Raw genomic sequence first — 23341 nt, 5'->3', positions numbered from 1 at the left:
GCATTTTAGTGATTTATACATTGCAGAAAATTATTTTTTTATTTTACCTGTTTATTTTAGGGAAGATCTGAAAAGATGTAAAAAGTACACTTTTCAGTAATATTATTCAATCATAGCCTAATGGTTAGAGACTCAAGAGTTGCTGGTTTGAGTCTCATGGCTGGCAGCTTGCAACTGTGGTGCCTTTGATCAGGAACCTTAACCTCATTTGCCAACCGCCTACGTCTGTGTGCGTGCGTGCATGTGTGTGCGTGTGTGTGTGCGTATGTGTGTGTGTGTGTGTTCACACGTTGCACTATGTATGTTCACTACTCACTGGGATGGGTTAAATGCAGAGGTCACATTTTGAGTATGTGTTGCATACTTGACAAGCACGTCACACTTTCATATTGCATTCAGATATTTCAGTTCAATTCAAAAAATAATTATTTTAAATTATCTTTAAGACACAAATGCACTCGGAGCTTTGCAGACTTTTATTAGCATTTGCAACTATTGAGAATAAACAAGCAATCAATCAGAATTACATGCAGCGTGTTTGTTTACAGTATGTTTACATCATAAAATATTTAAAAAAAAAATTAAATGATGTCTTTGTAATATGCATCATCATAAGATTACACCATTACTGAATTATCATTTAACAAATCATTTTTAACTTCTGAACCAGCGTTTTTGCCTTATGTGCATTATCAAGCTATGATGCCGTACTTTGTCTTTGCTTATTAAAAAAACCCTAATGTTTAGACTAACAGACTCCGATGTTAGAGCAGATTGTAGCGGGATCATCAGTGGTCGAAATCTCTTCAATCAGAGTTCCCAAGAACCTGGACACAATGCCCTTGCAGAGAAATTTTAGGAACCCGATATCATCACAGACCTTGTTGAGCATCTTTCGAATGTCTCCCTGTGGAAGAGTTAAAACAACAATTAAAATTACAGAATTAAGAAAGAAAATATATGATTTTTATCTAATAATGGATTTAAAACTAAACACACTCACCTGATTTGTAGTAACAGAGACATGTTTTTTTATCTTGCCCATAGCCCATTTGCACGCCCAGCACATTCCAGGGAGCTTATGGCCTGTTTTGGCCAAAAATTCAGCCTGTCGATACAAATCAGAGTCTCATATGACTTTAAGCACCTCTCAAAACTTGGAGGTTTTAAATATTGCTACACAACAGAACGACCGAAAGAAATCGACTGTGCCACTATAAAAATCAATAGACATCGCACACAGAACTCTGTTTAAAATAACTCACATAGATTTCTTCAAGTTCTTTTTCAGTCAAAACATCATTGTCCATCTCCCGCTGAAGAGCGCACACTGAGAAAAAGTGAAGAATGTATCATGATCCCTAACAAGAGCACTAAACATACAGTATAACCTCAGATAAACTATAATAACAAAGCCCATCTAGTATCAGTTAAAACAATATTTAAGATGAAAGATTAATAGATAATTATCAGTGAAATTTTACCTGAGGATACCAGCAGGGTGACGAGGACGATAAATCGGAGCATCTTGCTTGACAAACCCCAAAGCGATTTTGAACACTATAAGACTGATCAAAACTATTAGACCTGACAAACGGTGTTAATTTAAGCACATAAGATCATAAGTATCGCCCTTTTTTTTACACCTCTAAACCACAAACATATATAGTCTAAGTGAGACTTTTGACCACCACCTTCATTATCATCGCTGGGTAGTAACTGATTACTTGTAATCTGGATTACATAATCAGATTCCAAAAATCTATACTTGTAGTTAAATTACATTACATTTTGAGTAGTTATTATTTTATTGTTACAGATTACGTTACATGGATTACGTTACATTAGTTTTTATTTTTTCTTATAAAAGCTTTCATAAACAAACTGATCCATTGGCCTGATGTGTATTCTATTAATCTTCACATACTGGGTTAGGTTAAGGGTTAAGCCTTCACCTTAATCAATACGTTTGGGGTCGATCGGATGCCAATTTCGATCGCATTGAAGGGGGTGATGTAAGTATGTGATCCAATCAGCAGGAGAAAAGTATGCATGTAAAATCGAGAAAAAGACAACAATGTTGTACACTTCCCTACTGAGAGCACTAAACAACAGTCAAATCTGAAAATAAGTCAAATAAGTTTAAAAACTAGTCTAGTACAGTCTAGACCAGCTTGTGACAAGCTTTAGTTAAACCCATGTGCTGGAATCTGAGCTGCTAAATCTAAATCTGCCCAAACTGTATTGTAAAAAAAAGGATTGTAAACATTATAACAATATTTTGAAGCATCATGTCTGGTAAACCCATGTGAATCTAAAGATCATGAGTCAGATGAAACTTGGTTGGTTTTTGGTTTTTGAAAGAGCTCTTTTTTTAACACTTTAACCAAAAAACCACAGACATATAGTCTTATTAAGACCACAGACGAGCTTCAGTTTGTTATACCGCTGTATTACCTGATACAGAGAGAAGATAACCTTACATGCTTAACCATTCTGTTATAATATAATGACTGTGCACAAAGTCAAGTCGATAAAAATGAGTCTCCACAATGCCCAGATCTGGGGCCGTATTCACAAAGCATTTTATCTTACCACTAAGAGTACTCCTAAATCGCACTAAAAGATTTTAGCTAGGAGTTTTCTATTAAAAGTTATTCACAACGCCTTTCAGACCTACTTTTAGTAAGGAAAAATGATAACTCCTAAACTAAGAGTGAGTCTTCGTTGCTACGGATGACGTCAATTCTCATGCACGAGCTGCCTCGCAATGACCACGGTGATTGGTTGTTAGATGACAGGGCTGTCATGCGTAACATAACATAACATAACACAGACGCACCAAATCATGGAATTACAACATTGAAATATGTCTGTGTCCTACACAAAATAATAATAGTAATGCCATTGAAATGCATATATTAAAGAAAAGTCGTGAATGAAATTAAATTAAATCAAGGTAGCCTAATACCCAAATGAAAACCGCCAATTGCCTAATAATAAAAAACGACATTACATTAACACTTGTTTGATTAATTGACATTCTATTAGCCTAAATAGACTACTTAAAGCAAGTAAATGTTGCCCATATTGAAGAATCCTAATGTAATAAATAAATGACGGTGGATTATGAACTCGCCAAAACGGAAAAGAAAGCCCAACTGGATAAAGGATCAGTTACTGCTGGAAAAAAGAAACGTAATAAAAGGGAAATTCGGCACTGAGATATCAAGCAAAACTAAGCGTGAGACATGCGAGACAATGATGCGCGGGTCAATGTACAAAACAACCGGCACCCGACCAACGTTTTCAACTAACCCGCCCGCAAGTCGGACCGCAAAAAATCTGCGGGAGACCTCAGGCATCCGCTCATTTCGGATCAACCCGCGCATCACTGATGGGAGAGGATTTGTTGCAGATCAATGCAGCATTCCCGCTTGTGTCGCGGACCCCGGACGACTGCGAGAGGCGGTGGTATGCATTGCATTACAATCGCAGTAGAGGGTTGAGATTGCAGTCTTTAAACAGACTAGCATGGCAACAGGTATGCCTATAATATTAAATATTTAATTTCATTATTGTTTCATGTAATTCTAAAAAACTTCCTGCTTGCCATGAATGTAATGAATTATGAAACAAATGTTATAAACAATATGCTTACATTAAAGTGTGCTTTTAAGTATGTGCAATGCTTTTGAGTTGGTGAAACTGTCCATGTTAAGGAGGATCAGCACCTAAGACATTTTAAGATCCTTTGTGAATAGGTCTTAGTGAGTTAGGAGTCCTCTCGACTTCTTTTAAGCTGTCCCAGACTTAGGTGCTACTTTTAGGGCTAAAATGCTTTGTGAATTACTCTTAGTGAAAAAAATTAGGAGTCCTAAATTTAGGAGTGACACGCCCAGTATTTTTAGGAGTTGCTCCTAAATTCGCCAGTTAGGAGCTACTTTTAGCCTTAAAATTCTTTGTGAATACGGCCCCAGAACTTCAATGAGCATTTTTGGGCACTAAAAACTGCTGGATTATTTAATTTTAAATAACCCTACCTGTTCGGTTGTAATATAACCTATGCTAGGTTGTTTTAATGCATTTTTATATTTGCAAATATAAACATTTTCCAGGTTAATTTAACCCCACAGATAGATGCACCCCTTATGATCCAATGGCTGACTCGAAAATAATCCATCATTTTTTATAGCAAAGATGCTGTAGCTCCAAATGATAAGGCTTGGTCACTTGATTTGGGCCTTAAACCAATTTTTTTGTATTTCGTATGCATTTTGCGATTTACAGTGCATACATTTTTATCAGTATGCGTGTTCCCTGGGGCTCGAACCCATGACCTTTTAGGCTGTTAATGCAATGCTCTATTAACAGGATTTAACTTATTGAGATGCATATTAATTTAAGAAAACCTCTGTAATGAATTATCATCTCTAAAGGGTTTTCTGAACTTAATAAGTATGTTAAAATCGGTTTATGTTCTGCAAACCCAATGGTTTTCTTCATAGGTGCGTCATAGACCCCATGATCAGAAATGCTGATATACAATAACACCTCTACCACACAACCCAACAATGTTTGACAAATAACCAACAGACCAACGTCAAATTCCCATCACTTCTGCACAACCTTTGTAACACTTCACTTTCTCTGTTCAACTGTAATTGTCGTATGTCAGCTGTCCTCCTCATTTCTCATGAACTGACACCTGGTTTCTTAACAACACTATTGTCATCTTTTCTCACTGTGGGCTTGTAGGGGAAAAGCATTAGTGGAAATGTGACTGCATTGGGTGATACGGTGGACTGACTCAAGGTCAGTTTTTAAACAATGTGGTGGGCAACTACACTCTAAAAAGAATTGATGCTATACATCACTAAAATGAGTTTCTGGCTCTCCTCATATAGGCAATGTGAACCACTTTATAGTACCTGTATTAGCACCTATGTAGAACCATAAGTGGTGCTATAGCATGATTACGAGCCTTTGAATCAGTTTTTAATGCAATTTAGCACCATTTATTTTTTGTAATGTTATCAGATTATAAACTTACTGTCACTTACCGTGAGAAAAACTTGAAGATGGAGGAAATGGTTTGTGTGGCTGATCGCAGTTTATCTTAAGATCTTCAGCATCTATTCTGCAGTCCAGATGTTTCTTTTATTCAGAGTTCGTAGTCATTTTTTCCTATACATGTTTGTTAAGTATGCAACGCATACTCAAAATGTGACCTCTGAATTCAACCCACCCCAGTGAGTAATGAACACACGCAATGCAAGTCGTGAACACACACGTCACACACCCGGAGCAAGTATCCCTTCAGCGACTGGGGAGCAATCAGGGTTGATGTGCCTTGCTCAAGGGAACCACAGTCGCAACCTGCCAGCCACGAGATTCGAACTCTCGTATAACAAGTTTGACTCTATAACCTAGGCTACGACTGCCCTCAACGGTATACAACGGTATACACGGATTCAACTCAAATTTTTTATTTACAACAGCCTCATTTTAACAAACACTGCAAATAATTACAAACTTTTGGTGGTTGTGATAAGGTTAATTGCATTCAATTGGCTAGTTAAGCTAAGAAAGATTCACTGGAAATTAGTTAACGTTAAATCCACACGATTGGTTGAGGAGGATTTCCAGTTCTCAGCATGTTTTGCATGAGCCTGCATTATGACAGCATTTTTAAAAAATATATATTTGATGTGGTTTTCAGTTAAGAGAAAGACTCAACAGTGTTAAAATTCATTTATGTTGGAGATTTAGGTGAGTTTGCTATTTCTTAGTTTTGTGGTTACCATTGTTCAGAAGTGTAGGGCCTGGGCTTTAGCTATAGGTCAGATATGTGTTGCTTTATCATATAAACAATACCTGTTTGAAGTTAATGCCAGTAATGAGCTCAGTTTCTTCGCACTTGTACACACATGAGTCATAAATTCTGTTTCTGTGAACAAAAATAATGGTAAACACTACTTAAGGGAGGGGTCTCCAACCCGTTGAGCTACCACCATCTTGCAAATTTTTGCTGCAACCCCAATCAAACAGAGCTGAAGCAGCTAATCAAGGTGTTAGACCAAATAGACTGTAAAAAAAGATGGACGACATTACGTTGCGTCTTTCCATTGTAATGAATTGAAGCCAAAAATGTACAACCATGGGCGTTGCCATGTTACGTAAAAACGTCAGTTCGGAGCCAAAGCATGCGCAGAAGGAATCGTCCATGGAGCCGGAGGCGGAGCCGCGATTTCAAACTTACGCCCAAATGCTTGCGCACCCAATTGAACCACATCAATCATAAGGACACGCCTGTTTCTATAGCATCAAATTACGAATTAAATTTAACTTATCATAAAAATGAACAGTTGAACATATATCAGCGTGATAACAACTAACTTTAAGGACAAAAAACATATTTCTGAAAATGTTATTGGAAGTGTAAATTTCTTTATTTAGAGCCGAGTCACGTTCGTTTGCATGGAGAGGGTGGGGTTTATGACTTGTACTGCAACCAGCCACCAGGGGGCCAGCGGCTTTACTTTTCAAGATGTATAAGGCACACCCGGCATAGGCCCTGTCCCAAATGGGGCACTTCATGTGGACTTTCGGTCACGTGGCCTTAAATTGCACATGCTCGCTTAGTCTACGAGTCCGTAGGGTGTCCCATATGTCATTTTTACGCTCCGAAGTGTGCTCATCAGCGCCTCCTTTGCACCCTTGATTCGGTCTTTGGCGAAGCCAGCACTGCAGGTCCTTGCGAAAGAGCAATCAAACGGCAAAAGGGAGGAGTTCACAACAGGTGTGCCTCATAAGCCTTAAAAAGTGAAGCCTCTGACCCTTTGATCGCCCCCTGGTGGCTGGCTGCAGTACAAGTTATAAACCCCACCCTCTCCATTCAAACGAATGGGACTCTGCTCTAAATAAAAAAAATATTTACACTTCCAATAAAAGTTTCCGAAAGATGGTTTTGGTCCTTTCAAGTAGTTGTTATCATGCTGATAAATGTTCAAGTCTTCATTATTGTGGTAAGTTTCATTTTAGCTTGTAATTTGATTGTGACGTTATGATTGGCGTGGTTGATTGGTCGCGCGGGCGATTAGGCGGAGGTTTGATACCGCAGCTCCACCTCTGGCTCCGCCTCTGGATTTCTTCTGCGCATGCCTTGGCTCCAAACTGACGTTTTTACGTAACATGGCGGCGACCGTGGTCGGACATTTTTGGCTTCAATTCATTACAATGGTGGAAGGGCGACGTCGCGTCGTCCATCTTTTTTTACAGTCTATGGTTCACACTGATGGGCAACTTCTCTTCCTATTTTCGGCATGACGCTGTCCCAAATACGACTCCGGTGCGCCCTTGTGGACTTACGTTAGGGGTCTGTAAGGTCTGCACTACATGATGTCATCAAAGTGTGGACTCTGAGAAAGTCCACAAGTCCGCAGTGTGCCATCTAGGACATTTCATATATACGTAGACGCTTCATAACGCGCTGGAACGTAATCCAGCATCACCGCCATATTGGTAAGGTCTCCCCACTCTACACTAGCACCAGAGTCATTCGGAGTCAAGAGCAAGTGTGAATAACTATGCCCGTATTTTGTGCATCTTACGATTGCAATAACCTGTGCAGTATTGATATCAGATCGCATTGGGTAGTTATGACTAGTTGGGGATACACCTTCCTCAGTAGAAATAAATGCAGGGGGTGCATTGAGGACCCATCCAAGGTGTCAGCTTCTTTTTGAGGCAATAACTGATGATGTGGATGAGTGTATGTGAGTGTTTTGGAGAATGTTCACATAAAATCCAAATCCTTATTATAAATGGCCACCTATTATATATTGAAGAAAAATAAAATGATAATTGTTGAAACTTAAACTCTATGTAATGTAAATTCAGAAACATGTTAATAAACACATTTTAAATGTATTGCTGAAACACGTTACAAAGACTGAATGTAGTACTGAATTGTGGAGTTACACCATTAAACAATTTCTGATACAATTTTAAAATGCCACACCCAACAGAGCAAACAGCTAACTTTTAATAGACCCCATACAGAAGAAAGCAAACATCCCAACACATCACTCCAGTCCTCACCAGAACCTTACACATGGCTTCCAGTAGATTTTAAAGTTTTATTACATGTTTATAAACCAATCAGTGGCCTAGGACCTAAATTAATTTTAGACATGGTTATTGAATATAAACCTAAAAGACTACTCATATTATTAGGATCAAGTCAGTTATGGGTTCACTTAAAACTAGGTGAGTCAACATTAGGCTACAGTATAATGCCTCTCATAGTTGTGACTCGTGTTATACACATTTTTAAATTTAAATGAGTTTTTATTGTGATTCATTCCTTTGTATGTACCTTTGTTCTCTTTATAAACAAAATGTGTAAAGCACTTTTTTCTAACCTTTACGTATGAAATGTGCCTTATATAAAAGTCTTTCTTTGCCACTTTAGAAAAAAAACACTTGGATAATGACGACAACAAGCAGATGGTTGTTTGTTTAATGTATATATTTTATTTCAGGCATGTATGTATACATATATTGCTTGCATTGTAATGCTTATAATGCTGTTAGTTGCATTATTCACAGATTGTCAAATTCTTGATCGTATGCTTGAATGAACTCCATAATGGATTGTTTTGACCTGTGACACACACATAAAAAAACGCAGTTATTAAGTCTCTCCTCATTTCAAATCTGCATTACCAGACAAAAAGTTCAACTTTATTACTTTTTACAAATATCACAACTTTAAATGTGTTTCAATGAAACTCACTTGCAGGCGCGAAATTTGGTGCAGATTGCCTTTGAACCGTCATTGTTGCTGAACTCCTCGATCAAAGTGTTCAAATACTCATTAATGAAAAAGTTGCAGGCCTTTTTCAAAAAGCCTGTTTTTTCACAGTAGCCATACAGCTTGCCTTTAATTTGGTCCTTAGAAAAATTAGAATAAAAATGTATTATTAGTATACATGCAAATATGCATCACTTAATTGTGTGATGGAAAACATCATGACACTTACAGGTGTTGAGTTTTTGGGAATCGTTTTTTTGATCTTATCCATCACCCATTTGCATGCAGTACAAGCACCAAACACCTGTTGTGTTCCTGTTAGTCCTTCAGCCTGACAAAGACATGAAATATACATAAGAATAAGAATCTTGAATTGAATAATGGAGATCATCTTCAGACATGTCTTGAAAGCATTGAAACATTATGTTTTAATTTATTAGACAATGTATGACCAGGAAAACTTACAGGTTCCTCCTGATGGAGATCTTCATTGGAGTCCACTTCGTAAATCTTCAAGTGAACTGCACTGACTGTCCAAAGGAATGAATACAAGTTAATAACAATTAATTCTTCATACACATTGACAAGCTGAAAGTAAGATATGTGGTCCTTTTACCCGAGTACACGATCAAGGTGACGAGAAAGATGTTACGGAGCATCTCGGATGATGAAATGTGACCTGAATGAAGAAGAATCGTTTACCGTCTGCACCCCTGCGTTCCCAAGAAGTCTGTGGACCCTCTCTTATAGGGCTTTGTGTGAACCACAATGAGTATTTCTTTCCAACCACAAACCACAGATAAAAGGTGCTTAAAAAAACACTGCTGTGGAATTATGAGCAATATTTTGTAAAAAAAAATAAAATAAAAAACTTGTTGTAGGAGGAATACATACATTTGGCAAACATATATGTGACCCTTGACTGTATGCACGCATACATTTTTTAGCAATAGGCAACAATACATTGTATGATTAGATGATAAATGATAGATTTTAATTTTATGCCAAAAATCATTTAGATATTAAATAAAGATCATGTTCCATAAAAATATTTTGTAAAATTCGTACTGTAAATATATCAACAATGTATTTATTATTAATTTGGACAACTTTAAAGGCGATTTTCTGTGCCCTCAGATTCCAGATTTTCAAACAGTTGCATCTTGGACAAATATTCTCATATCCAAACAAACCACACATCAATGGAAAACTCATTTATTCAACGTTCTGATGATCTTGTTCTCAGTCTCTTTATTAGAATTGTCAGGAATTGGTTGGACAGAACCCAGGCGCCAAACCCCAAAACGCTTTTTTTAAACAAAAACCTATGAGGGGGCAGACAACAAGAACTTTGAAAACAATACACAAGACAAACTAGACTAACAATAAACTTGATACTAAACTTTAACACAATACTTGACTTAGCTCCAACAAGACTTGACATTTACTTCAAATATACAAAACGAACCAGCAAAGGACAGCATTAAATAAGGGAGCAAATTAAGAGGGGAACAGGTGACAATCATGAAACAATAATAAGGTGATTAACGAGGGGGCGGAGTCAGGAGATGAGACCTGGAACAGCACGTGGCCAAAGTCAAACAAGCAACAATGGCTCTGTCCCAAATGGCACACTCTGGACTTGTGGTCCTCCTTAGAGTCCACACTTTGATGACATCATAGAGTGCTAACTTTAAGGACCCTTGATGCGAGTCCACGTGGGTGTAGTGATGGGAGAAATTAAGCTTTTCGAAGCTTCCAATCAATTGAACCAATTGCTTCGAAAATTGATTCAGTTTTTCGAAGCAGTTCGAAACACCACACACGCTGGCGACCCCTGCTGGTCAAAATAGTGTAAAAGCAGATATGTCCAAACATTTTACACTTTTTTAACAAAATAATAGCAAGATTTGTATTAAAATATGTTAAAAAAAATATTTAACTTAATTAAGACATAGTTAAAAGTCTATTATGTGTTTTTAGTTTTATTTAGGGCAAACAAATCATTAGAACTAACTACCCTTTTAATTATGCACATTTTTTCATTAAATCTGTCTATAAACAAAAAGTAGACAAAATGGCAGTGTTATTAGTCAGAAGGATAAATGTTTTATGAACTTTCATAATAAAACTGACCCGAGTTCACCGAAACATATTAGACACTGGTCATGTGATCAACTCCCCCTAGTGGTGAACCATCGGATTTTCGAAACGTTTCGAGTTATGACGTAATGAAGCCTCGTTTGCTAAAATCACGTGACTTGGGCCAGTTTGAAACAAGCTCCGAACCACTGATTCGAAACAAAAGATTCGTAAATGTTTCGAAGCCTCATGAAGCAGTGCTTCGAAAACGACCATCACTACGTGGGTGCACCGGAGTCTTATTTTGGGACAGACTCAAGCGTCACGCCAGAAATAGGAAGAGAAGTTGCCAATCAGTGTGAACTCCTCTCTTCTGTCGTCTGATTGGTCTGATTGCTCTTTTGTAAGGTCTTCTGGGTGGGTAAAGTGTGCGAAACCTGCTGAAGTGCGAGACCGCATCAAGGGTGCAGCTGATGAGCACACTTCGGAGTGTAAAAATTACAGATGGTGCACTTCATGTGGACTTTTGGTCTCGTGGCCTTAAATTGCGCGTGCTCGCTTAGTCTACGAGTCCGTAGGGTGTCTCATCTGACATTTTTCGCTTTAAAGTCTGCTAATCAGTGCCCCCTTTGCCCCCTTGATGCCCGCATTGCAGCAGGCTTTGCACACTTTACCAACCCAGAAGTCCTTGCGAAAGAGCAATCAGACCAATTAGACAACAGAAAGGAGTGGTTCACACTAACGGGCAACTACTCTTCCTATTTCCGGCGTGACGCTCGAGGTGGTGACAAAATACGACTCCGGTGCACCCACGTGGACTCGCATCAAGGGTCCCTAAAGTCTGCACTCTATGATGTCATCAAAGTGTGGACTCCAAAGAGTCCAGAGTGTGCGTTTTGGGACAGGGCCTATGCCGGAGACCGCATCAAGATTGCAAAGGGGGCGCTGATGAGCAGACTTTAAAACGTAAAAATGACAGATGGGACACCCTACGGACTTGTAGACTAAGCGAGTATGGGCAATTTAAGGCCCCAAGACCGAAAGTCCACATGAAGTGCGCCATTTTGGAATGGGCCAATGAACTTGTGCTACACATAACATACATGGGACTGTCATGATCCTGACACAAAACTAGAACAAAACTATGACCATAAAGACAGGATCATGACAAGAATACAACCAGAAAATACAGGAAATGTGTATGTAGTATTAAAACAATATAAAAGTATAAGCTGAAGTGTCAAGTATTTAGGGTAAACTCCCCTTCCACTTGAGCAATAGCAGGCAACTGCAGGATCTCTTAAACCTAAATAAAATAAAATAAAATAAAATAAAATAAAATAAAATCCTTATTTCTAATTCTAATCAAATGACTTCAGGACTTCAGTCTCCTCAAAAAAGTGTTTCGTGCCAAGAGAGGTCACATAAATGTTTTTATTTTGTGTACATATTTCCTTTATTTTCTGTTGTATCTTAAAAAAGAGTGACAAATAAATATGGATGGACATTAAAACTCGGCTAAAACAACAAAGCTGGTGATGGTGGCCTAAGACTTTTGCACAGTACTTTATAAATATTAATTCAGTGAAAATTGACCCTTATGAGTGATTTGTGATCCATATTCTACACAGAAAGTTATAATTGTACAGATCAAACATAACTAAAGGCAATGTATTATTTTCTGACATGAAGCATAAAGCAAAATTGGCCAGTGAACCAACCGAGATCTTCTTTCCTGCTTTACATGTGGCTGTGGCTTCTATGTTGTGGTGGTGGTTGTTTGTTTTTTGAAAGCACTTACTAGTTGGTCAATACCATGTGCAAGCTAGAAAGTCAAACTCTGTATATTTATTCTCAAATATTCTGTCTTTCTAAAACACTTGATTGTAAGTAAACAGAGAAAAATAAAAGGATGCTGCCTGCCATTTGTTTTATAAAGCTAGAGACAAAATAGTCTCTGTCCATTGGTTACAGTTGAAATTTTACTCACCTGTGGTTAATGTTATCGTCTCAAATTGGGCCCCACCCATAATTTTTTTTAAACTTTTCTGCTTTAAAGTCACAATGAAACAGAAGTGTTCCCCATCGTGATGCATATCCGAGTGAAACAGCTTCTGAAATGAATAAAAGGTACACTCGAAAAATTGCAGAGTTATTTTCAACTCAGCGTTGGGTCAAAAAGGGACGAGCCCTTTTGTACAGGTAATGTAAAGGGCGATTTATAGTCGTGCGTAGGTCCTACGGCGTAGCAGCGACGGCGTAGGTTCCGCGTCGGTTTTCATTTATACTTGTGCGTCGCCGTGCAAAGACACGCGAAACCGCTGGTTGGCAGTAATCACGCGTGTAACCACAGTAGCAGCAGAAGTCGTCACAGAAGAAGAAGCTAAGCAAGTTAACCCACAAACGAAGAAAAAATAGCAACTTGTTGTGTATAATTTGAGAAGACCAACAATGATGTAAGTAAATAAACAGCGACTTATGTTGCAGTTTTAGTTAAATCACTCCTCAACTTGGCTCATCTTTGTTTTCACCGTCTCAACCGGAAATACCTATGACGCAGTTTTTTTTACCTGACGGGAGGGGTTCTGGTGGACCAATCACAGAGCTTGCGGTCCGCGTAGGTCCGACGCGCTGTTAGGAATTTTGTGAGGTGCGCGTCAGGCTACGCAGAGCTACGCACAGGCTACGGATAGCCTACGCCGTAGCTACGGCGTAGCACCTACGCACGACTATAAATCGCCCTTAACCCTTGCTGGGTTGTTTCAACCCAAAATGCTGGGTTGTTTTAACCCATTGTTGGGTCAAATATATTTTTTTGGGGTTAATTTCATGCCAGCTGCTGGGCTCGTCCCTTTTTGACCCAAAGCTGGATTAAAAAATAATCCAGCATTTGAATTTGTCCATTGAGAATTGATTGCATCTTTGGAAGTTGGGTCATATTGCGTTTTGCTAATCACTGCAATCTTTTCCCGTGGAGGAAAGGAGTAGATTTGCGTTTTTGGATTTAAGATTATAAGGGCACCTAAATAATAAAAAAATGAAGCCCACAGATAAGCAAAAAAGTTTTTTTTCAATTTTATCGTGACTTTAAGACTGAGATTAAAGGGATAGTTCACCCAAAAATGAAAATTCTGTCATCATTTACTCACTCTCATGTTGTTAGAAACCTGCATAAATGTCTTTGTTCTGAAAAACACGAAAGAAGATATTGTGAGAAATGTTTGTAACCAAACTGTTCGTGGACCCCATTCACTTCCATAATAGGAAAAAAGAATACTATAGAAGTAAATCAACATGATCTCACAAAGTTCCATGGGATAGTCACGGAATTTTTTGTTCATTTTTCCGTGGCATTCTCACGGATATCCGCATATTTACTTTCTTTTCCGTGGCATTCTCACAGATTGGTTACTCAACTGCTTTTTCCTATTTTCAAACCATTGTCGCTTCGGTTTAGGGTTAGATTTGGTGTTTGCGTTAGTATGTCACTTTAAGTATTTGTTTATACTATTTTTTCTGATGTATTCTTTTATATTTTCTAAACTTTAATCAATTGTCGCTTGGCGTTGGGGTTAGAGTTGGGTTTGGATAGGGATGTCATTTCATGTAAATCTAACCCTAAACCAAAGCGACAATGGTAAGAAAATAGGACAGAACAGTTGAGTAGCCAACTTAAATAAGGCATTAACAACGATCATTAGAGCCAATGGTTTGCTTTCTACGATAGAAAGCATAGAAGGGCCCTTCAAAGCTGAAAAACTGTCAGAGACAGCCCTCTATCGGAATAAAGTGGTATGACATTTACTCAAAAGTTTAATAATCAATTGAAAATATTATCCCAGCAAATTGAGGAGAGGCGGGATAGTTACCAGCAATCAATTGACCTCATACTTGCACATTGACCGAAAAACAGTGCATATGTCAATATTGCTGGTCTCTGTATGCAACAGATGATATCTCCAGGTTACCACAAAATTAACATGTGCTGATGAATCAAACTATTTGAGCAATTCCAGCGTTATGGATGTGACATTTGCAGTCAAAACTTGAAATATGAATTATTAGAGAATGTATTTATTTATTAATCTGTTTATCAAAAAAATGTTGTACAAATGCACAAACCAGAAGCAATAACATCCAACAAATGAAGAAGGGATGGCTCTTCAAAGATTTTTTCACAAGTTTGTAAAAAAACTGTCACAGGGCTCTTCGTGTTGATTGGTTGGATTATATGACCATGCTCCTCCCCCAGATGGCACACGTACATCTTGGAGACGTCTATTTGATGCTTGCAGTTACATTTGCAAAATGTATTATTTTGATTGTTTGCCCATCTGCAATTCTCTGAGACGTTTCTTAAAAGATGTCATATAGACAATTGAAGACGTCTGTTTAGAATATGTGTAAAACAGCTCTTTATCAGATGTTTTCCAGATCTTAAGAGGATATCTTACATACCTGTGCCCAAACTTAGTTAAATAAACTTTTGTATCCATTTTTGTACGTGCATATATGAGGAAAAGCAATTTTGAAATTTGCACTTACTTAACTATAAAAAACAATGCTTTAAAAACCTTATCAGAGACTTTGCATTGGTATTTAAACCATGAAATATTGACATCTGCCAATATTAACAATGACTAAGATAAGTCACATATTTCAGACAAAAACGTGTTTTTTTAAACAAATTAAATGCAGAGTTGTTCAAAAAGCATACATGAGTATAACGTCTGGTGATCTTGTGTTGCTTTTAGAAACAGTTAATGTCATGTGACCGGTCCATTGCATACATTTGCACTTTCTGTCGTGTACACCTACAAATTATAGATACAAACTTTGGCCTGCTTTAACAAACAAGGCTTAGCTAAAGCCAGGACTAGGCCTTAGTTAAATTAGGATGTTTAAGCATATCGGAAAAGACGATATGGTTTGTATCTTAAGACAAAGATATTATATATTTTAAGATCTGTTAGTGCAAGTTATTTTTAGTTGAGACAGCTCAAACATGTGTTTTAGTCTAGGACTAGCCTTGTCTGTGAAACCGTGGGTGTAGTTTCCCCAAATAAATCCAAGAATTTGTCCTCGCTGAAAACCATTTCATCCAAAGGCGATTCAATCAACCGCAGGGAAATGCCACACAACTCACATTTCATTTGTTAAACCAAGAAATGTCTCATTACACGTACAACCTGAACAAGTTAAGAGGTACCAGTACAAATCTTCATGTTTCAAACAACATCTTAATAGTATCATTTTTGGATGAACCTTGAAAAGATGCAGCTTATCTAAAGGTAAAATGTGTACAGATGGAGTCAGACTTATCTAAGTCAACATTGCCACATGCAAAATATTTCTTCAGCGAGTGACAGTGTGATTATGTAAGTGATCTCTACACCTGTTTGAGTAATACCTATACCACCACATAACATAACAAGTCATGCCAAACTTATTGTGTAAGAAGCTCGTGAGAAACTTGGCATCAGTTCAACTGAATTTACAACCCCAAATCAGAAAAAGTTGGGACACTGTAGAAATTGTGAGTAAAAAAGGAATGGAATAATTTACATAAACTTATATTTTATTCACAATAGAATATAGATAACAAATCAAATGTAGAAAGTGAGATATTTTGAAATGTCATGCCAAATATTGGCTCATTTTGGATTTCATCAGAGCTACACATTCCAAAAAAAGTTGGGACAGGTAGCAATAAGAGGCCTGAAATTTAAATGTACATATAAGGAACAGCTGGAGGAGGACCAATGTTTAGGAATGGGAATGTTGTCCCATTCTTGTCTAAAACAGGCTTCTAGTTGCTCAACTGTCTTAGGTCTTCTTTGTCGCATCTTCCTCTTTATGATGTGCCAAATATTTTCTGTGGGTGAAAGATCTGGACTGCAGGTTGGCCATTTCAGTACTCAGATCCTTCTTCTATGCAGTCTTGACGTTGTAATTGATGCAGTATGTGGTCTGGCATTGTCGTGTTGGAAAATGCAAGGTCTTCCCTGAAAGAGACTACGTCTGAATGGGATCATATGAATCTAGAACTTGGATAAACCTTTCAGCATTGATGGTGCCTTCCAGATGTGTAATGCAACCCCAAACCATCAGAGATGCAGGCTTCGGAACTGAGCGCTAATAACAACTTGGGTTGTCCTTGTCCTCTTTAGTCCGGATGAAACGGCGTCCCAGTTTTCCAAAAAGACCTTCAAATTTTGATTCGTCTGACCACAGAACAGTTTTCCACTTTGCCAAAGTCCTTTTTAAATGGGCCTTGGCCCAGAGAAAACTCCTGCGCTTCTGGGTCATGTTTAGATATGGCTTCTTTTTTGACCTATAGAGTTTTAGCTGGCAACAGCGAATGACATGGTGGATTGTGTTCACCGACAATGTTTTCAGGAAGTATTTTAGAGCCCATGTTGTGATTTCCATTACAGTAGCATTCCTGTATGTGATGCAGTGCCGTCTAAGGGCCCGAAGATCACGGGCATCAAGTATGGTTTTCCAGCCTTGACCCTTACGCACAGAGATTGTTCCAGATTCTCTGAATCTTTGAATGATATTTTGCACTGTAGATGATGATAACTTCAAACTCTTTGCAATTTTTCTCTGAGAAACTCAGAAAACTATTTTTCGCTGCAGCATTGGGGGATTTGGTGATTCTCTGCCCATCTTGACTTCTGACAGACACTTCCACTCTGAGAGGCTTTTTTATTCCCAATCATGTTGCCAATTAACCTAATAAGTTGCAAATTAGTCCTTAAGCTGTTCCTTATATGTACATTTAAATTTTCTGGCCTCTTATTGCTACCTGTCCCAACTTTTTTTGGAATGTGTAGCTCTCATGAAATCCAAAATGAGCCAATATTTGGCGTGACATTTCAAAATATCTCACTTTCAACATTTGATATGTTATTTATATTCTATTGTAAATAAAATATAAGTTTATGAGATTAGTAAATTATTCCATTCCTTTTTTACTCACAATTTCTACAGTGTCCCAACTTTTTCTGATTTGGGGTTGTAAATAAGTAATTTTATGGTACATATCCATATCATTTTACAACAATTATGATTTACTAGATTACAGGTCACTATCTGAAAGACATAACAAGAAAATGGGGATTTATAAAAGACTTTATATTTAAGGACATTTGAGAAGTGAATCTGTTTCAGTTAGAATATTTTAGTTAGAGCTATTTTACTTGTATGTATACTATGTGTGCACACTTAAAGGGAAACACTTTTTTTTAAAAAATATGCTCATTTTCCAGCTCCCCTAGAGTTAAACATTTGATTTTTACAGTTTTGGAATCCATTTAGCTTAGCACAATCCATTGAATCTGATTAGACCATTTGCATCGTGCCTAAAAACATAACCAAAGAGTTTTGATATTTTTCCTATTTAAAACTTGACTCTTAGTTACATCGTGTACTAAGACCGACAGAAAGTTAAAAGTTGCGATTTTCTAGGCAGATATGTCTAGGACTATATTCTCATTCTGGCGTAATAATCAAGGACTTTGCTGCTGCAACATGGCTGCAGGAGGCGCAATGATATAACGTAGTGCCCGAAAATAATCCCCTGCTATTGAAAGATATTAAGGGGACTATTTTTGCCTGCTAAGGGGACTAATTACGTCAAGTTTTAAATAGGAAAAATATCAAAACTCGTTGGTTATTTTTTAGCGCGATGCTAATGGTCTAATTAGATTCAATTTTTAAATATTGAGTCGTGCTTTTCTGTAGCGAGAGTCATAGCACATGCTTGCATTCACTGTACAGTATAAGTTGTTTAGCATAAATTTACCCTTTGTTTTACAAGAGCACATTTGCTTCTCACAAATGCAGTAACTTAGGTGCTGATGAATAGGATCAAATATTACTTAAGACAAAGATCTCAAGACAAAATGTGGGCAGACAGAAGTTTTGAAAGCAGCACTGTCAGGAGTCACTATCATCCCTTGTCATGCACTGTAAAAAAATATCTTGTTGGACTTCAATTAAGTGCAAGTTTAACCGACCTAAATGTACAATTCATTTAAACTTTCTTGAATAGTAAGAAGTTGCAATAAATTATAAAAATAAAGTTATGTCAACTTTACTTTGCATAATTTATAGCAACTTCTCACTGAGACTGAGTTGAAGTTGTCTGTGGTTTGCGGTTGAAAAGAAATACACATTGTGGTTCATACTAAGCTCTATAAGAAGAGGTCCAAAGAAACACACAGAGGTACAGACTGTGAAAGATTCTTCTTCTTCAAGTTACAATTCATCATCCGAGATGCTCCGACATCTTTCTTCTCACCTTCATCGTGTACTTAAATAAAAACAACACTGACGTGATCAAAAAAATTATTTATACATACTTAAATATACATTACCAAATGTTTTGAATATGACCTGGAATCAGTAAATGGTTTCACCAAATGTCACAGTGCAGTTTATAACAATTTTTTATGACTTAAAACAGCCTTTGCAGACTCCACTGAGGGCCAAATTCAAGAGGAATCATAAGCTTCTTTTTATCATAAATAAATATTAGCAACAACTGTAAAAAAAAATGGTGTATTGATTTAAAAGATCAGCGTAAAAGTAATGATTGATTACATGTGTTTTAACATTAACTCGTTAAAATAAGTAAAGGAATTTAAACTAAGTTACAGTAACCCATTGCTATAGTCAGAATTGAAAAAGTAAATAAAAAAAATATTTTTCCTTTCTGCACAACCCTGGAAAAATGAGGATGACCTGCAAGACAACGGCAGTGGATCGGATCAGCTTGACAGTAGGAACAAAGTAAGTCTTCTGCTGGCTTAAATTTTTAAGCGCAATCATTTATGATGTTCTGCTTTATGTTTTTATCCTTATTTGTGCATATTTTTATGTCAGGTTGGATTTGGACAAGTACCACCCCATGAACAAAACTTTTGAAATTGGTGAAAAACAAGATCTCCAAACACATGAAGGATGTATAGGTGCCACGGAAATATAGATATACTATATATATATATATATATATATATATTTATACAACAGTTCTTTCTGGTTCTCGAATCTGATTGGCTAAGAGCTATGCGATATTGTGCTGATAACGGCACTGTAACCGCATCACCTTACGTATCAGTCCGCCACCTAGTGAATGGAGGTCCTAAGCAGGCTCATCACTGAATGGAAAAACACAGACGCGCTGTTTTGAATCACTCTCCGTGTGTCTCATTAGTTTACTTGCTCATAAATCAGTCTGTGAATCCCCAATCGGAAGTAATTATTCTGTCAAAGATCAGCGCTCTTGGATGTTACGTTAAAGTTAATGGGAGAAATGTCTTGTCACATCGTGTGGACGATTAACACTTGGAAATAGGAATATAAACACTCGTTTTTTTCTGGAGCTATATCTTTATCAGAACGCGAAAACACCGTGGAACTGCAGGTAAGCACCGCAGCTTTTAAATGTGGACATTGATCATTTACTTTATCGTGACGACGTGACTATTAAAACATGTTATGAGATATCGCCACTGGTATATTTATAAGCAGCATGCAAAAACATCTCTCTGACACTTATAAAAAACCGTTTTGTATAGTACTGACAAGAACAAAGTTTAATAATAATCGAGTGCTCGTATCGCGTTAAGATTAAATGAGAAAGCAATAGTAACGTTATACAAGTATAGTTTTATTAACTTTTACCTCGCGCCAAAACAATAACAACACAAAAGACACTAAATATGAATAAAAAAACAAGAAATAGTTTGATCATGACACCAAATACTGCTGATTTGATCTCATTTTGACGATCATAAACAAACAAGGCCAACACGAGAGCCAGGGTATCTCTGTCAGAGATGTAGCCCAGAGAGGGCGGTGGTCAGCGGAGCGAGTGAACACAGACGTCCGTTCATGCTTTGGTTCTCATTCGTACCGAATCTCAGTAAGCAAACGTTCAAACAGGCGCTATCTTTACTAATCAACTGCAGATTTAAATATAATACATATACATTCTCGACTGAACTAATCTTAAAACTACACTTTGTGACCAAGAAACGGTAATATAAAGTAACGGCTTTTCCGTCCATTGAGTTATTATGAGATTCAAAGCAGCCGGAAGTTTTACCTGTCATTCTGGCCGCCCTCAAATCCGTGGCGGAAGAAGTAGTTCTCAAACAAAGAGGCTTTTAAAATAACTCCGTTGTTGTTTTCTAGTTTTCGTTTTTCAAACGTGTGCCGTCGAACTGTTGTATAAAAGCAATATCGCTCTCGGAGTCGTGTGATATAGCTCTATATCATCACGGCTGTGATTGCCTCCGGCACTCGGCCTACGGCCTCGTGCCTCTGGCCTAATCACAGCCGTGATGATATAGAGCTATATCACACTCCTACTCGAGCGATATTGCTTAAATATATATATAGATAGATAGATAGATAGATAGATAGATAGATAGATAGATATTATTTTTCTTTATTACACGGCTCTCTGGAATGCTTGATTCTGATTGGTCAGTTGAGACATTTGCAGGTTTGTTCTTTTCAAAAAATAACCGCTCCAAAATAATAACGCATAGCCGGACTACTTGCACGAGTAAAATCGCTCCGCGCCAATAAAGATCAATAAAGATTACTGTCTGTTTGGCGCCATCTTGTGACAAACACTAGACAACCACGACCAGACACAGACAGCTTACTGAGACTGAACTTGACAAAATAGAGCATGACAGCTACGAAGCCAACACACAAAAAAATACAGAATGGGCATTAAAACTTCTCAAAGACTGGCTAAAAGAGAAAAAAATGGAGACAAGTATGAAGCAGAGGATCTTAATAAGGTATTACGATCATTTTATGCATCTGTGCAAAGTTTCGCGGAAGGAAAAAAATGTTAATTTAAAACAAATATGCCAATAAAATGTTTCAAATTCATATTCATGTCCAGTTTTTTTTTCTTATGTGGCAAGTAGCCGTGTAATAAGCGGGATAATGTAGAGGCAGCCGGTAGTTATTGGGAAATAAGCCCCGACAGTGTGATCAGGATCCCTTACTTATCATTTCCCTTAGGGTGAAAATAAGGATGTTTTCAGTGAAGCCTGTAACAAATTACTCTTTTTCAAAATGAAATGCAATAAGTATGCTGACAAGATTGCTGAAATAATCCAAACTATTGACCCATTAACCATCTGTACAACAAAGATTTGCAAATATGTAGCATATAATTCCTTTCTCCTGTGTAACTTGTACATTTTAATATGATGCATGGGTAATATTTAGCATTGATACTATAATGTAATACGTTTGGTGTATGATGATGTTCAGATGTGGTTTGAAAGCTCAAACTCAAGCAAGAAAGATGTAAAATGTGTCAGTGTAAAATATTGTACCCCAAAATTTACAACATTTTAATGTGTTGTATACCTATATAAAGGTACAAAAAAGAAAAGGTTTGTGATTACTGTTGTTTTATTATTTAAAGTCTTAATAAAGTTTTCTTTGATTTGCTTCATTACAGGTCAGAACCGGCTCATTGTTGCATCCGACCGAGCTTAAGGAAGCTATACATGCATTAAAAAAATAAATAAAAGTACATGATCATTACTAATGAGTTATTTGTGTTTTCAGCATCTTTGGCTGTTATAAAAACAAGACATTAGGGTCAAGTGCCAAACTAAAGGAAAAACGAATCATGTCATCAAATTATGCTTGTAGTCAAATGAGTTGTTTTATATGAACCTGATTCTAAGACTCACCCATAACAAACTAACTGGTCACCATCCACTGGTATAGCCCAATAAACAAACATCGAATAAATCATTGAACAAATCAATCAACAGACTCATTAGATTTGAGTCATGAATCAAAATGGCCACTTCTTGCCTTTATAATATAAAATTGCCTTTATGACTCTTTTGCGGTTGTTAATTAAATGAATGCATTCAACTCTCAGCTCCTAAAGCCTCTGAATCAAAAGAGTGATTCATTGCTGGAATTGATTCCCTTCTTCCAAAAGTATTTGTGCACTGTGAGAGGTGTCGTGTGTGTGATGTTTACAAGACAGTAATTAAAAGGGTGAACAATCCTGAACATCATCTGTCTCCCCTCCTAAACTGGTGACAATTTTGGTAATCATAATTTGACTGTGATTTTAACTTTTAAGAATTTAATAAGACTTTACATATTTTTATGTGAAACATCATATCATATAAATTGAAAGCCTAATGTGCCATCATCGTCAGCTCGACCTGATTTTGCGAGTGGTTGATGTCCTCAGGGCAACATATTGTGTTGACCCAAGGAAAATATTTTTGTAAATAAAACCCAGACCCCAACCCTAAACATAACTGTAAACCTTAAACATAAATCAGAGGGAAATGAAAAAGATTTTTATATAGCATATATTTTGAAATATAAAAAAAAAAATTTGGAATATGTTTAGAAAATATATTTTTC

At 37.2% G+C, this 23341-nt stretch overlaps 1 protein-coding gene across 1 annotated transcript; it reads right to left on the bottom strand.

The window, feature by feature from the left end:
• Positions 1-449: 449 nt before the first annotated feature.
• LOC135731057 (antimicrobial peptide NK-lysin-like) lies at positions 450-1579 on the bottom strand. The gene is made up of 4 exons (XM_065249024.2): positions 1485-1579; positions 1266-1330; positions 1004-1108; positions 450-907 (listed from the first exon to the last, which is right to left on the bottom strand). Exons 1-4 carry the CDS (start codon positions 1525-1527, stop codon positions 749-751), a joined length of 372 nt encoding a protein of 123 aa, XP_065105096.1. The 5' UTR covers positions 1528-1579; the 3' UTR covers positions 450-748.
• Between the last annotated feature and the right edge of the window lie 21762 nt (positions 1580-23341).

The sequence above is a fragment of the Paramisgurnus dabryanus genome, chromosome 17 (genome assembly GCF_030506205.2).
Source record: "Paramisgurnus dabryanus chromosome 17, PD_genome_1.1, whole genome shotgun sequence".
NCBI lineage: Eukaryota > Metazoa > Chordata > Actinopteri > Cypriniformes > Cobitidae > Paramisgurnus > Paramisgurnus dabryanus.
This window is presented reverse-complemented; position numbering and strand designations above follow the sequence as displayed.